The following is a 15,832-nucleotide window of genomic DNA, read 5'->3' as shown; positions in this document are numbered from 1 at the left end:
ATTTGTCTTTTTAAAAATTATTTTAGAAAACACTGTCATGAAGAGATGTCCTATAGCTAAAAGTGGCTGATAGTTGCTGATAGTAAAGAGCACTAATCATTATGATTTAAATTAAGGGTATAATTTTATAATCATAAAGTTAAAATATGATGTTTTAGGCACTGGACGGCTTCTTGTTTGTGGTGAATCGAGACGGAGACATTGTGTTTGTGTCAGAAAATGTCACTCAGTACCTGCAGTATGAGCAAGAGGACCTGCTCAACACAAGTGTCTGCAATGTTCTACATGAGGAAGACAGAAAGGATTTCCTTAAAAACTTGCCAAAATCTACAGGTAGGCCTTTCTAAATATGTTGCTTCATTTTTTTTCTTTGATCACGTCTTAGAAAATTGATTGCATCTCTTTTTTGGGGAAGCAAAGCACTCATGCAAACTCATGTTGGAAAGGCAAATGATAGTGAGATTGTGCAAGTATGACCTGGTGCATTCAGATTTGGTATACAGTTCATGAGCCAAACTCTGCAGTGAGTTATTGAGACGTTTGTTGAAGTGAAATGATTCTAATATTTTGCATTGCTGTTCTGAAATATCAGTTTAGATGCATTATGATGGTAGCTACATGAACGATCTATATAGATATATAAATGTTTATATCTATATCTATCTATATCTATATATATCAGATTCTTTATGGTGGCCAAAGACTGACTTGCCAAATTTTAAAAAAAAGAAGAAAACACAGAGAGACCCACAACCCAAACCTTTTAAAATTTGTTTCCCAAAGTGAATGGAGTTACCTGGACCAATGAAACACAGAGACAAAAAAGCCATACATTTAATTGCCGCATGCTGATGAAAACCCCACACGATATTCTGGAAGACATAAACACCAGCCCTGAGCTCCGCCCGAGATATGAAACCATGCAGTGCTTCGCCCTGTCCCAGCCACGTGCCATGATGGAGGAAGGCGAAGGTGAGAGGAAACCAGTCACAGATTGTCGCATGGTGGTCACCAGTGGGTCCTGCTGTTGACAAACTTGCCCTTGGTCCTTCCTAGCCTACTGAAGGACATATCCAGAAGGGAACTGCTTCTTACCCAGTCCTACTTTTTACTGTAGATTTACAGTCCTGCATGATCTGTGTGGCACGCCGTATCACCACCGGAGAAAGAGCATTCCCATCGAATCCCGAGAGCTTCATCACTCGACATGACCTTTCAGGTCAGAGCTTCGTGTGTGCATGTGCATTTTTAGAGTTTTAAAATGAACATGGATATTTCTACTGCTGGCACTGCCATTTACTTTCCTTGGTCCAGTGTAGTGAATGCTTTGCACATGCTTTTCCCTTGCTTTCTTCCCATACCCCTGAGGGGACATTCATGAAAATCCTTGGCGTATGAGTTGGGTGTACGCCACAGTGACAGTCTCTCAATGAGCAATAAACAAACATCGAGGCACCTGGCTTTCTCTTCGAATATCATTTTAGATCCAAAGTTAGTACTTCTTTTCTGTGACTTCCATCCAGAAATGTGTTTTTGAAAGTGCTGGTAATTTAATGAGAATTACTGAGAGTAATTCCTGATATCAACATGAACTTCAGGGTCTACTATTTTATGACCTGGGAGAGAAAATAAAGGTAAACACAAGCACGAGAGCTGATTGCGATGCTGTACATGTGACTTTTTAAAAAAGCACGTTAACTCTGGAAGTATATGATATGTGAATATTATGCCAAAACAATGTCTTAAAAAAAGAAAGAAACCAAACTTGACCAGTGGTTACCATGGGTGAAGGAAGAGGAGTTTTTGCTTAGGGAGCATTGAGTTCATGTTAACTGTGGTGGAGTAATTTGGAAAAGAGTATCAATAATGGCTGTACAGCATGAAGATATAGTCAGTGGCACTGATTTACACATGTAGAAGTTGTTCCGCTGGACAATGCTTTGTTGGTAAATTTTTGGCACAATTAAAAAAAACACTACACTGACAATGAGTACAAGGGAGAAGAAAATGCTTTAAAATTGATTATGGTAATGATTATATAACTCTTGATATGATTGAACTATTCAATTGTATGATATGTGGATGAAGTGTCAATAAAACTGCTAAAAAAAAAAGATACAAAGCAAAACAAATCCTCACTGTGACGGAGAAAAGCTGCCTGATGGGTTTCTGAGACTTAAATTCCTTACCAGAAAGCCTCAGATTTCTTCTACATAGTGACTGATTGGGTTTGAACCGTTGACCTTGTTGTTTGCAGCTTAGTGTCACATGGTTCTGGACAGTGGGCAATTAATAAGGCACATTGATGAAATTCACTGCCATGGCACTATTATCTGTACTGTCACTTGAAACCCTGCATGCTGATGCAAATGGTTTGTCATGTATGCACCACCTCACAGACGGAGATCCGAGGCCAGATGAAAGAGGGGTTGGGGGATTTTTCTTAGGATCATGGCTGACAAATGAGTTTGCACCTCATAATCGAGGCTGGCCTCACAGCCTGTATGTACTCTCTGCTTGAATGTAATAGTTTGCCTGACCGTGTCCTTGTGGACACTCAGTGAGTGGTTGGGTAACATGGAGTAGGTGTAAACACAAAGCATAGCGACCAGGGTCATTGATTGTAAAGAACAGCCATGTTCACAGGCTCTCGACCCTTTCATTGCAGCTTCAGTTACTCACTTTGAGGCTGCTTGAGATTCGTTTGCACTGCTGTGGGAGAAGTACGGATTTTTTTGTTATTGTCAATTTGTTCACACAGTTGGATACTATCTGTATTGGAAACGTTTCTTGTTATTTAGTCACCTTGAGAAAATTAAACATGGTGACAGGACATTTTCATTACTATCCCTTGAGAGCAGGCATTGGCTCTGAGAGCCATCTTGCCGTAGTTGTAGTTGGCAGCCTCTGGTGGCTTGTGACGGCGTTGGTGCTATAGGGGGAGAGGATTGCTGTCTTCAGTTGCTTGCTCACAGCTGCCCTGCAGGAGGTTTGCTACATTCAGTTCAACATTTGTCTTAGCCTCTGGAGAGGGCTTTTATAGTCTGCCTTTGATACATTTGCCTACTCCTTCATTCAAGATGCTTTTCCGGACAGCTGTTTTTTGTGTGTGACATACCTCAGGGGAGGTGATTGAGTAGGGATTGTCCTTCTGGCACACTCGAGTGTGTTTCCTCTTTTCTGGGGCCCGTTTGTCCTTCTTCTTAGCCTTTACGAATAAACAAACCCAGAAAACCAAATCAGATGTTATTAAAACGAAATTGTAAGCAGGTTCTTAGATGGGTTGCTCCTATCATTAAGTCATTCCACTGCAGTGTCTGTTCCACCCTCCGTAGCGTTTCAGCACTGCCTTCACTGTGAAACCCCGTGTGTTTTCTCCACTTGTCCTGGGAGGTCTTTAGCATTGCACTTTTCTAAGGAACATCCATCGAGTGGGCAAACAGACTATTATCAGCTGCCATCTAGTTGGTTCCGACCTATAGCAACCCTGAGTCCAACTGAACAAAACAGTGCCCAGTCCTGTGCCACCCTCACAGCTGTTCTCGTGTGAACTCATCGGTGCAGCACTGACTTGTCACTCCATCTTGTCGAAGGCCTTCCTTTTCCACTGCCCCGTTCCCTTACCAGGCATGATGCCCTTTCCAGGGCCTGGGTTCTCCTGACACCGTGTTCAAAGTACATGAGATAAAGTCTTGTCAACCTTTTTTCCAAGGACCATTCTGGCTGTATTTTGTTCTTTTGGCTGTCTATGGTACTTTCTTCAAGGTTCTTCTACAGCACCATAATTCAAATACAAGACCGTGCTCTTTCCAACTGGAATACATTTATTGACCACTTCTTTTTAGTTACCTTCCTGCTTGCTTAGGCTTATGATCCTCGCGATCTAATGGATTTGGTAGACCTGTTACTGCTGACACTGTATTGGGTAAACCTGCACAAGACCTCATTAAAGTGTTGTAAAGCAAGGAGGTTACTTTGAGGACTAAGCCGTGTCTGACTCAAGCCAGGGCATTTTCAGTTGCTTCATATACGTGAGAAAGTTAGACACTGGATAAGGAAGAAGAACCAATGCGTTTACATTATAGTGCTGGTGAAGAATAACGGAGGTACCACGGACTGCCAAAAGAACAAACCAATCGGTCTTGGAAGAAGTACAGCCAAGGATGCTCTTTAGGGACAAGGATGGTGAGACTTTGTCTCGCATACTTTAGACATGCTATCAGGAGGGACTGGTACCTGGAAAAGGACATCATGCTTGGTAAAGTAGAGGGGCAGTGACAAAGAGGAAGGGCCCTCAACAAGATAGATGGACAGTGGCACCCACCATGGGCTCCCACATAAGAACAATCAGGAGGGTGGCCTGAACTGGGCAGTATTTCGTCCTGTTACACACAGGGTTGCTCTGAATCAGCACTGAGTTCATGGCACCTAGGAGGTTGGCTAGGCAGTTTATGTCCAGAATATTCCCGGTAATTTTCTTAATGCACTCTGCATCACTCTGCAGATTAGTAAGGCTCTCCTGAGAAACACAACTCCTGAGACCCTCCGATGCAAGTCTGGGTCCCGGAGCCCTTGCAGTTCGATTCCTGTGTTCTCCAGTGCTGCTTCCATCGAGTGGACCTGGGCCTTTCATCTGCTCTTCTGCTCAGGAGACGGATCACACACTTGCTCTCTCTGCCGCTTTTTGTAACTTAATTCTTGTGAGCTGCCAGGTCCCGCTCAGAGTGAAAAGGCCTAGCCCTTTTCAAAGGGCCATCTTCATAAAACGACCTTCCGTTTCATAGCGCATTTGACTGTACAGCTGCCCTCTCCAGTTGATTTGGTGCCGAGGAACAGTTGACAGATACTTGAATATTTGAATATCCCTCCCAGTGTAGAAAAATGCAGTCATCTCCGATGGAAAGAATGATTCCTGCTTACTGTTGCTTCATGCTGTAGGGACAGAATGTCGTCACACTAATGGTTTTACTGGAAAGTGTTGCTTTTTAAAAAATGAAACGGAAGCCTTAGTTTATTTGGACATCTTTGATCCTGCACCAGTGTTTCCCAAAGTAGACGATATTGCCCCCTGGTGGGGGTGGGAGGCACTGGAATGACCCAGGGGCTGCACAAGCTTAACACTATCCTGAATCGTGGACTGTAGTACAAAAGTTTTTAATTGCCAGGATGGAGTGGAGCAAGCCAGTCTGTGTGTCTGTCAGTCACAGTCAGTCAGTCTCCCTCTCTCTCTCTCTCTCTCTGCAATAGCCCAAATACGTGGGAACCTCTGCTCTCCATGGTCCTGATGGAAAAGGACTTATGTGTAGCACTTTTGTATTCAATTCAGCAGAACATTTAGATGCAAGAGTATCTTGCAGGATGGTGATCTTAAAGAAAACTTGGGTGTGCCAGAAATTTGGGTAGAACTATGAATGTGCTTCTTGCAAACTGTGTTCTGCAGTGCTGAGCTACAGCATGGACAACCTGCAAGCACTTCAGGGCTTGATGTACTTTTCTTTTCTGGTCAATAGGAAAAGTTGTCAACATAGATACGAATTCTCTTAGAGCCTCCATGAGGCCTGGCTTTGAAGATACAATCCGGAGGTGTATCCAGAGGTTTTTCAGCCTGAACGACGGGCAGTCCTGGTCCCAGAAGCGGCACTATCAAGAAGGTGATACATTTTGGAATCAGCTCTTGTTCTTTGTGTGCCATTTGTCGGAGATGCTAAAACTCCAGCTACATACATGGTGGTAGTTGTTGTGGGGGAGAGGAGGGTTAGAAAGGTGATTCTTGAGGTTAATGTTTTGACTTCTCTTTAATTATGACGCTGCTCCAGCGTTAGCTACACTAGGCTTTGACAATCTTCAGGCTGAGAGCTCGCCTTCTCTCCTGCTAGTGTTTATTGTGCTGATTGCTGCTGCTGGTGCTGAGGTGGTTTTCTCCCGACAGCGTACATCCATGGCCACGCGGAGACCCCGCTGTATCGGTTCTCTCTGGCTGATGGGACGGTAGTGACTGCACAGACCAAAAGCAAGCTCTTCCGGAATCCAGTGACAAATGACCGCCATGGCTTTGTCTCCACCCACTTTCTTCAGAGGTAACGATGGACTCTTGGATGTCCTCACATTAAGCACAATGTGCTCGAGACGTTTTATTATGAATGTGCTAGAGGTGCTAGAACAAGAGAAGCAGCTTGGGGATCCTTGGATTCGCTGAAGTGGGTGTAGACTTCTGGGGTTATGGTGTGTTTTTGAAGTTACACTTTGTGAAAATGAGTATTCGTTAAATAACTACTTTTTCGAAAGGGTGGTGGTGGTGGTGTGTGTGTGAAAGGACATAGAGAGACTGACCACCTCTATTACCTTTTATTTCCCACAATGTCTGCGCTCACTTTTCAGGACTGAATATAATATCGAATTCTTGCCTTTAATAGTCAACAGTAGTTCCTCTTGGTGTTGCTAATGATACACACGCAACACCAAAGACATGCAGTTACCGTGCATCTTCCAGAGTCATTTGAAGGCACCTCTGGAGGCCAGTCTTGGGTAGATGCCATCTCTACCTAAGCACTGTTAGGACCTTAGGTAGTATGATGGTTCAGCATGGCTGCCATCTGAGAGACTGGTGGTTCACAGCTACCTGACAGCTCTGCAGGAGAAAGGCCTCTGACTAACCACTTCCATAAACATGACAGCCAAGGAAGCTCCGTACGTAGTTCTGGTTTCGTGATATGGGGTCGCTAACATTGTGGGATCCACATAACAGAGCTGCTGTTGGCCCCACTCAGTGCTGTCGCTTGTGAAAAATATGTGACCAGAAGCCCGGGGGCATAGTGGTTATGCATCTGGCTGCTAACTACAAGGTCAGTAGTGTGAAACTATTAGCAGCCCCTTGGGTGAAAGATAACAGGCTTTGTACTCTCATAAAGAGTTAAAGTCTTGGAAACCCACGGACAGTTCTATCCTGTTCTGTAGGGTCACCGTGAGTTAGGGTTGACTCAATGGCAATGCGTTTTTGGTTTGGAGGTTGGTAGTAGGTTAATGTCTAGATTGGAAATAGTTGGGGGGGGGGGCGATGAAATTCCTGTGCACTTGTATGCTTTGTTTTCCTGCTTCCGAGCTGTGACACATGCTGGTATTGATAAAAACGTGCTGTTCTGTTCTATGTTTCTTGCAGAGAACAGAATGGGTATAGACCAAACCCAAATCCTCACGGACAAAGCATTAGACCGCCTATGGCTGGATGCCCTGGTTCGGTAGGCGGCATGAGCATGTCCCCAAACCAAGGCTTACCGATGCTGGGCAGCAGGACTTATGGCTTGGCAGATGCCAGTGCCACAGGGCAGATGAGTGGAGCTAGATATGGGGGCCCTAGTAACATGGCTTCCATGAACCCTGGGCCAGGCATGCAGTCACCTTCTTCCTACCAGAGCAGCAACTATGGTCTCAACATGAGCAGCCCCCCCCACGGGAGTCCTGGCCTCGGCTCCACCACCCAGCAGAATGTCATGATTTCACCTCGGAATCGTGGGAGTCCAAAGATGGCCTCACACCAGTTCTCTCCCATCGCAGGTATCTGTGCTGGCATTGCCTTTTTCGTTGTCAGTAGCTTGTGCTTCTTTCCTCTCTCCATCATTGTCGTTCTTGTCAAGTGAGATCATGGCATCATAGAGACCTTAGGAACAAAGTGAGGGTTTGGTGCAGCGTATGGAGGTCTGATTCGTTTGCCTGGCTTTTCTCCACATCCAGGTGTGCACTCCCCCTTGGGATCTTCTGGAAATACTGGGGGCCACAGCTTTTCCAGCAGCTCCCTCAGCGCACTGCAGGCAATCAGCGAGGGCGTGGGCACCTCGCTCCTGTCTACACTCTCTTCACCAGGTCCCAAGTTGGATAACTCTCCCAATATGACCCTGCCCCAGCCCAGTAAAGTGAACAGCCAGGATTCCAAGAGCCCCCTCAGCTTATATTGTGACCAGAACCCGGTGGAGAGTTCCCTGTGCCAGTCCAATAGGGACCTCCTCAGCGACAAAGAAAGTAGAGAGAGCAGCACGGACGGCCCCGAGACTCAGAGGGCCCCTCTGGAGAACAAAGGGCACAAGAAACTGCTGCAGTTGCTTACCTTTTCTTCAGATGACCGGGGCCATTCCTCCTCGACCAACTCTCCCCTAGATTCAAGTGGTAAAGACTCATCCCTTAGTGTCACCAGCCCATCTGGCGTCTCTTCTTCTACTTCTGGAGGCGTGTCTTCCACGTCCAACATGCACGGGTCGCTGCTGCAGAAGAAACACCGGATCCTGCACAAGTTGTTGCAGAATGGCAACTCACCTGCCGAAGTGGCCAAGATCACAGCCGAGGCCACGGGGAGAGACGGCAGCAGTGCGCCTTCCTGTGGGGAGGCGGCCATCAAGCAGGAACAGCTGAGCCCCAAGAAGAAGGAAAGCAACGCACTTCTTCGCTACCTGCTGGACAGGGATGACCCCAGCGACGCCCTCTCTAAAGAGCTGCAGCCCAAAATGGAAGGCATCGAGGGTAAAACGAGCCAGTGTGGCAGCTCTGCCATCCCTAGCTCGAGTCAAGAGAAAGACTCTAAAATTAAGGCGGAACAGGCGCACGAAGAGGTAACTTTTTGTTGGCCCCACCTTAGCCGTCAGCCTTTGTCAGTGTGTGCTGGGGTTAGAAAGATTCGGAGCTATGCACACGCTCGTTTGATCTCCCAGATTTATCTAAAGGATGTGCGTTTTGAGTGCTACTCTCTTTGTATTTGTTTTGGACACCAGTACTTTTTGGTGTGATGCAAGTGAGAAATAGCAGGTGCATATGTTTTAAGACATGGCTCTGTTCAGTAGCAAGTGGGCTGAGCAGATTGGTTGACTCGGGGTGTGGTAGAAGTCCAATGGAAGGCAGTTTTTGTCGCATGCAGCAAAAATCTTGAGTTTTACCTGAAAATCAAGTTTCTCGTACATGATCACATTTTATCTATACATTCCCCAAACTGTGCTTGAGGGGTGCTATTCCAGCTATTGTTCAGCTGCTCCTGAGCCAGTGACAGTTGTGGAGGAGCTTGAGAGCTAGGCAGATGCCCCTCTTACTGTCTTTACCCTCTTGCTTTCCAGCGTGGTGACTCAGAGCCTTTCTGGTGCACACCCACGAATACCCTTCGGAGCACACACACGTCGCTTTATTATTACTGAGGGCTCGTGTCCAGAAGGCACTGGCAGATGCGGATATCTGTGTCAGCCATGAGCGCTCGAGGGCTGGTGATTAGTGTTAGCTGGGGAGCTGGGGTAATGGCTAGTGGCAATAAAAAAAATGTGTGATTTATCTCAGTAGTTAAAGTTGTTCTTTCTCTGAGAAGGAAGACCAGGGAGAGGGGCCATATATAAATGCAGGCGTTTTACTTCGGTGCTATCATTTTAGGCAAATACTGCATTCCACTTGTTTCCATTGCAGGTATTTCTTTAGACAGATAAGTTTGGACCTATGTATCTATGAGCATACATGGATTAATTTGTCAAAATTTATTTCCAGGCATCCGGAGATTTGGATAATCTAGATGCTATTCTTGGCGATCTGACTGGGTCAGACTTTTATAATAATTCCATACCCACAAATGGTAGTAATCTGGTGGGAGCTAAGCCACAGATGTTTCAAGGAACGAACTCTCTGGGTAAGGAAAGAAGTTGCTTTTATTTTTGTTGGCTTCTCAGTGTTTCTGTGCACCTGCACACACCCCTACACTAAGAACCAGGATCTGATTATCACATACAACTTAAAACACATGCACTATCTGTTTCCGATCTGCTGTATAACGTACATCGTTTTAGAGACATTGTCCTGTTCTTTTCATGTCGTATGGGCATGATATCAGTCATCACGGCAATTACAGGAAAATGTACCTCTTCATTAGTCACAGAGTGTTGGAGGACGGGAGACCAAAACAACCCAAATGTAAAGATCAAAACCTGCCCTCTGACTCCCATGGCGTCTTGCCCATTGACCAAGCTTTCCTCTTTGGTGCTCGTTGGGCCTCACTAAGCCGCTCCCCTATTCCCTTACATTTTAAAATGGATCTGGGGTGTGTGATCAATTGAGAGAATAATTCACAGTTACCCAGAATATGACCGCTGCTGGTTTGCAGTAGCAATATTTCCTAAATGAAATTAAATGTTCAGTCAAAGCAATCAAATAGAGTGGGGCTGGGTGGGGGGTGAGAGCAGATGTTCTCTGATTCCTTGTTTGTGAAAAAGTTGCAAGATTTTAAAATGTTGGTGGACTTTTGACTATCAAGTACAGTAATGGAGCTGAATATGAGTGACCATACCATATCAGGTCTGGACGGGGTCCGGGCCTGGGCCCGGGGCCCCAGCTAGCATGGAGGTGCTCTACTCTATCTGGAATCCGAGGCTTTTAATTGATCTTTTGCGCTTAGTGTTTATTTTGTAAAGGAAGACAGTGTTTGTTTCTGTAGGGAAGGCATTTTTGGTGGGTGGTGGTGGTCTTAGGCTTGAGTTTCTGTGTATTAACTCATGGGGATATGGACTTGTGCTTGTGTGTTTCCAGCAGGTCTGAGAAGTCCGCAGTCTGTACAGGCGATCCGGCCCCCATATAACCGCGCAGTGTCACTGGATAGCCCCGTGTCCGTGGGCTCCAGCCCCCCGGGCAAGAGCATCAGTACTTTTCCCATGGTACCAAAGCAGCCTGTGTTAGGTGGGAACCCGAGAATGATGGAGGCTCAGGACAGTTATGGCTGCAATATGGGTATGCTAGCTTTTAATTCATAGGATGAAATGTTTTTGTTGTTGTTGTTTTAGAAAAGCACATCTTAAAATGCTTAATGAAAAAGGAAAAACAAAAACAAATGGGATTCATGGTTGTTGTTTTTTAATTACATTACCATGATGTGCTTTTATGAGTATGCTTCATTTGGTCCAAGTCTGAGTTATTAAGACCTTCAGCCTTTTGTGACTACATAGTCTTGTGACCATCAGAAACAACATTTTCATAGTGGGACAGCCCCTATGCTTTGAAGGACTGAGCTCTTTTTTTGGTCCAGGCTGTATCTACATGTTATGTGGAGGAATCCACTGTGCTATGGATAGATCTCATCACTTTTACATGTTCTATTTAGGTGGACCAAACCGAAATGTGACTGTGAATCAGACTCCTCCTTCCTCAGGTGACTGGGGCCTGCCAAACTCAAAGGCTAGCAGAATGGAGCCTATGAATCCCAATCCCATGGGACGACCAGGGGCAGATTATAGCGCTGCTCTACCCAGGCCTTCGATGGCCAGCTCCTTGCCCGCCCTGCCCATGCGGTCCAATAGCATACCAGGCACGAGGCCAATGTTGCAGCAGCAGCAGCAGCAGCAGCAGCAGCAGCAACAGCAAATGCATCAAATGAGTAAGCTTCCCCCTCTTTATTTCTTTAAAAACAAAGAAAAAACATGTTTTAGGGTAATTATTTGAAAATGTATACTTTCTGTGTGCTTCCCTAGGGCGTGGTGAGATTCCCATGGGAATGACAGTCAATCCTTACAGCCAATCAGCACCACCTAGCCAACCAGGCTCCTGGCCAGAGGGCATGCTGTCCATGGAACAAGGCCCTCATGGAACTCAAAATAGGTGGGGCTTTATTTTGTGACTTTGGAAAACACTGGCTTCAGCTTGTTGAGCAGAAGGCCAGAGCACAGGCACACATGGCATTTCGTGGAGACGGTGGATGAACCAGCGAGGTGGAGGCAGCAAGCAGCAGCATTCGCGAGAGAGGGAGGATAAGGGGGACACTGCAGAAAGTTCAAGAAACTCCATCATCTTTCTAGTCCATTTCCCACAAATGTTTTGAAACCCCACTGTATTACTTAGCTACAGGCTCACTCTGTAGTCCAGCTCCTAATGACCTACCTCTCTGAGACAATCGACTCCCAGGAGGAGGATCCCATAGGCTGGGGGACAAATGAGCACCTGTTTTAGACTGCAAGAACACGTTCCTATCCTTTATAAGTGATGTTCAGAGCAAAAGCCTCAGCTTTCTGGAAAATTCATGTTTTAAGATTGGTTAACTTCTTTCCAAAGTTAATTTAAACTTGCCAGGGATTGTGGGCCAAGTCTGTATTTGGATTTTACTTAGCTTGGTTAGGTAGCTTGTGTGCATGACAGAAGCCACTTCTTATTGTCACATTGGATTATAATCAAAGCCAAATTCTTCAGTAAGCAAAGAAAAAAAAGCCAAACCAAACCAAATCTATTGAGTAGATAGTGAATTTATTCAGGCGAGTGTTTTTCTACCCAGTAAGAGCACCAGTTGTTTCCATTTTGCAGTGCTGTTGTGAGTGAGGCAGGGTGTGTTTCTGCCCCTCTCTCTGTGTGTGGGGGCAACAGTGGCCGTGTGGCATCACACATGGATATAGTGAGCACTGTACTTCCGGGATGCATGCGCTCTGTGCACCTGCTGCAACAGCCCCAGGCTTCGGGCAGATTCCCTGACCTTCCTGTTCTTTTGTTGGTTTCCTTAGCTCTTTAGACAAGATGACTGTTACACCACCTCTATTCTTCAGGTGTGAAAATAGCACCTCCTCCCAAATCTCTGGTGTTTCTTACATAGTTTCGTACATAGCTAGGGTCTGGAGACTACTTTTTGGTGGTGGAATTGGCACCTAGATATTGTGGTCGAAGATGGCTTGGTGAAGTTGTAGAGTTGTTGAGCCATGCTGTGGTCAAGTGGCAACAAGTGGGCTCGCACCCCTAGCTCCTGTGTGCACAATACAACAAACCATGCTCACAGCACTTCCTGGCCTGTGCTCCTCGTGTGTGTTAAATCCTTGTTGTTTTTACTTTATATACTCTTCTACTTATTTTTTAGTGACGTTTGGGCTATTTGAGTGTTTGTATACATTAAACATATTCCATAAGGTTGCTGTGTGTGTGTGCGCGCGCGCGCGCGTGCGGCATAAGGAGAGTGCACATCATTGGAATTGACTGACGCCTCTTTTTAGGCCCCTTCTGAGGAGTTCCCTGGATGATCTCCTTGGGCCACCTTCCAACCTCGAAGGCCAGAGTGATGAGAGAGCCTTGCTGGACCAGCTGCACACCCTCTTGAGCAATACAGATGCCACAGGCCTGGAAGAAATTGACAGAGCACTGGGCATCCCTGAGCTTGTAAACCAAGTAGGTGGCGTAATTGTAGAGGGGGTGGGTTAAGAAAAGGAGCACACACGTGTATGAGGCCAGGCTTAAGAAGGCCTAGATGTGAGGAGGCTACAAATGGTTTGTTGGAAAATTCCGTTTTCTTTTGATTTCAGTTTTCCATGAGCTTCCTGAAGTCGCTGTTGTGTGCATCTCTTTTTAAGATGACTGTTTGCCACGTGACATTCCGATACCTGCATAAAAATGCAGTAATATACTCTAGGGTTGTGGTACCACGCCCAACAACTTACTGCTTTAGTAAGATGTCAAATTTTAGAAACGATCTAGTGAAATGAGAAGTTTTTTCACGTAGTTCTGTAGTTCTCCTCTGCTGTCTCACCAGCCACTGAATGCTGCAGGAGACGAGCTGACTTGTCTGGGAGTTGAAGCCCCTTCCCTTCCCAGTGGTCGATCTGTGCATACTCCACCCCAGTGTCTTTGTTCTCCACCATACGCCCAACCAGTGCGGCCCTGTGTGTGGAGCGTCGCCGCTCTGCGTTCAGAGAGGCTGGCGTGCACCGGGAGACTCGGTCTTTGATGGAGTCCCAAACACGGACCTGCTTATGCTACAGGTGGGAAGTACAGGCACGGACCTTGACAGCCTGTCAGAGCCCAGTTATTTCCTGCTCCGTTGTTGCAAAGCTCTAAGCTTGAACTTTCCACTGCAGGAACAGCACAGTTTGGGGTGGGAGGAGGATCGACTCTATCCCAACGTCACTCAGCAGTCAAACCGCAAGTCCAACTGGAATGAACCTGCCGGCAGAGAGTGAGCGTGAGGTGTGTCTCACCTGGGACACACGGTGACTCTCGCTCAGACAGTGTTATAGTTCTTAGACAACATTAGTGGGTTGAAAGTGTGCCCCCCCCCCACTTTATTTATTCAAAATGCATCACCATGCCTCCAAATAAAGTTCATGTTCCCAGCAGTTAAGTTACGAGGAAAACTGCGAGAACCATGATGGAGTTAAAGACAGAAAGAAATTGTGAAGTTAGAATCAGGTCGCCAGTTGTCTGATTTGACGGGTGAAGACAACACGGCTAAATCGGCCTTTATCAACATTTTTGGTTGGGGGGAGGGATGTGGTTACAGCGACTAATGTAGTGTGCAGAAAGGTGTGAAGTCGTTAACCAGGAAATAAGCCATCCAAGAGGTTGAAAAGTTACTGTTACCTTGACTAAATCAGAAACAACTATGCTGACACCAGGACTATGTGAGAAGGCTTGCCGCCTCCACAGTGACCTAAAGACCTAGAAAAATTATAAGCGTAATTTTTGGTACCTCAGAACAACAATTACTTGGTTTTCCAATATTTGTGATGGAAAAAATGTTCAGTTCGTAAACTTTTTGATGTTTGAACATGAGTTTGGAATGAATTGAGTTCAACAATGGAGGTAACACTGTTTTCATTTATGGAAAATATTTTGAATGAAATGAAGGGGGAAAATATTTCTAATGAGGTAGCGTTGATTTCCATATAACTAGTGGGACACATATGGGCCAAGGGCTCGCTGGGGCTGGTGGGATGAGGCCAGGTCTACAGTTTCCACAGGTTGAAGAGTGGGTCTGGGAAGCAGCACGGCCCTCTGTCTGGCTCCAGGAGTACGCATGGTACTGGGATGAGGAAGGGTTGCCCAACTCAGGCTCAGGTGCACATACTGAAGGTCACACCGAGACCATTAAACCCAAACCACCACCTCCCCTGCCTCCAAACCCAAACCATTTTCATTTAAGCTGGAATTAGCTTTTTTGTCCCGGTGATAAACCATTTAGTGTTCTTTATGTGACAGTGACGAGTAAAATTGAGCCTAGGCCTGCCGTGATCCCTGTACAGCGGTCACGCTTGGTCACTTTTTGGAGTGACCACTAGACTTTCAACAGGCACGAACGCACAGATGTGCAGACTTTAACGTCCTTTGTCATTAGTTTTGCGTTATGAAGGTTACTGTTTTTCACCATCTGTTCATGGTTGTTTTACTGGTCTGATATCATCTGCTGGACACATAACTTAACCGATCCTCTGCTGATATAAAGAGCCCCGGTGGCGCATGGATAAGTGCTTGACTGCAAACCCCAGGGTTGGCATTTTGAACCCAGCAGCCGCTGCAGCCTGCTTTTCTGTACAACTCTGTCAAATTCAATTTGATGACACAGGACCCTATTACTACACATTATAGTCTAAACCATTCCTGTGTGTGGCTCTCATGAACACGCTTATGTGTTTTGCTCAATCTGTGTCTGTACTTCTAATGCAAGAGAGGATGTAGTGTGTGTTTTAAAGGCTTTGTTACATGCTTTCTTACTGTTCTGAAGCGTTATACTAGCGACTTTCCTACCAACAGGGTATGAGCGGTAGGTCCTCACACCTTTTCCCAGCACCTGCTGGTGTGACTCAGGTGAAAGAAGTGACCCACTGGCCTGTTGCTTCCTAGCCAAGTCTGACTCCTGCAACCTAATAGGACAAAGTGGAACTAACGGCCCCTTAGGGCTTCTCTAAGGCCGCCATTGCTATGGAAGCTGACGGCATCGTCTCTCCCATGCAGCGACTGGTAGGTTTACGCTGCTGACCTTGTGGTTAGCAGCTGAGTGCTAACCTACCTACTACACCACATGTGCAAAGAACACACACGAAGGTACAAATAGAGGCAAGAAAGAGCGTGCAAGTAATAAACA

At 46.0% G+C, this 15,832-nt stretch overlaps 1 protein-coding gene across 9 annotated transcripts in view; it reads left to right on the top strand.

The window, feature by feature from the left end:
• NCOA3 (nuclear receptor coactivator 3) overlaps nucleotides 1–15,832 on the top strand; it is a 68,525-nt gene that overhangs the window by 44,618 nt on the left and 8,075 nt on the right. For 4 of the 9 annotated variants that reach the window (XM_045295154.1, XM_045295150.1, XM_045295149.1 and 1 more), the window contains exons 5-16: nucleotides 159–333; nucleotides 784–972; nucleotides 1,118–1,219; nucleotides 5,511–5,651; nucleotides 5,930–6,077; nucleotides 7,157–7,551; nucleotides 7,729–8,597; nucleotides 9,508–9,646; nucleotides 10,540–10,737; nucleotides 11,108–11,380; nucleotides 11,475–11,601; nucleotides 12,972–13,143. In XM_045295154.1, the coding sequence (XP_045151089.1) occupies nucleotides 159–333; nucleotides 784–972; nucleotides 1,118–1,219; nucleotides 5,511–5,651; nucleotides 5,930–6,077; nucleotides 7,157–7,551; nucleotides 7,729–8,597; nucleotides 9,508–9,646; nucleotides 10,540–10,737; nucleotides 11,108–11,380; nucleotides 11,475–11,601; nucleotides 12,972–13,143 (2,928 nt within the window). The remainder of the gene's footprint in view (nucleotides 1–158; nucleotides 334–783; nucleotides 973–1,117; nucleotides 1,220–5,510; nucleotides 5,652–5,929; nucleotides 6,078–7,156; nucleotides 7,552–7,728; nucleotides 8,598–9,507; nucleotides 9,647–10,539; nucleotides 10,738–11,107; nucleotides 11,381–11,474; nucleotides 11,602–12,971; nucleotides 13,144–15,832) is intronic. The other 5 variants (XM_045295155.1, XM_045295151.1, XM_013008293.2 and 2 more) reach the window with 3 other exon arrangements.

Source organism: Echinops telfairi, unplaced genomic scaffold, assembly GCF_000313985.2.
Source record: "Echinops telfairi isolate 266 unplaced genomic scaffold, ASM31398v2 ScPeMD7_5592;HRSCAF=6446, whole genome shotgun sequence".
In the NCBI taxonomy this organism is placed as follows: domain Eukaryota; kingdom Metazoa; phylum Chordata; class Mammalia; order Afrosoricida; family Tenrecidae; genus Echinops; species Echinops telfairi.
The sequence above is the reverse complement of the archived record's forward strand: the minus strand, read 5'-3'. Positions and strand labels throughout refer to the sequence as shown.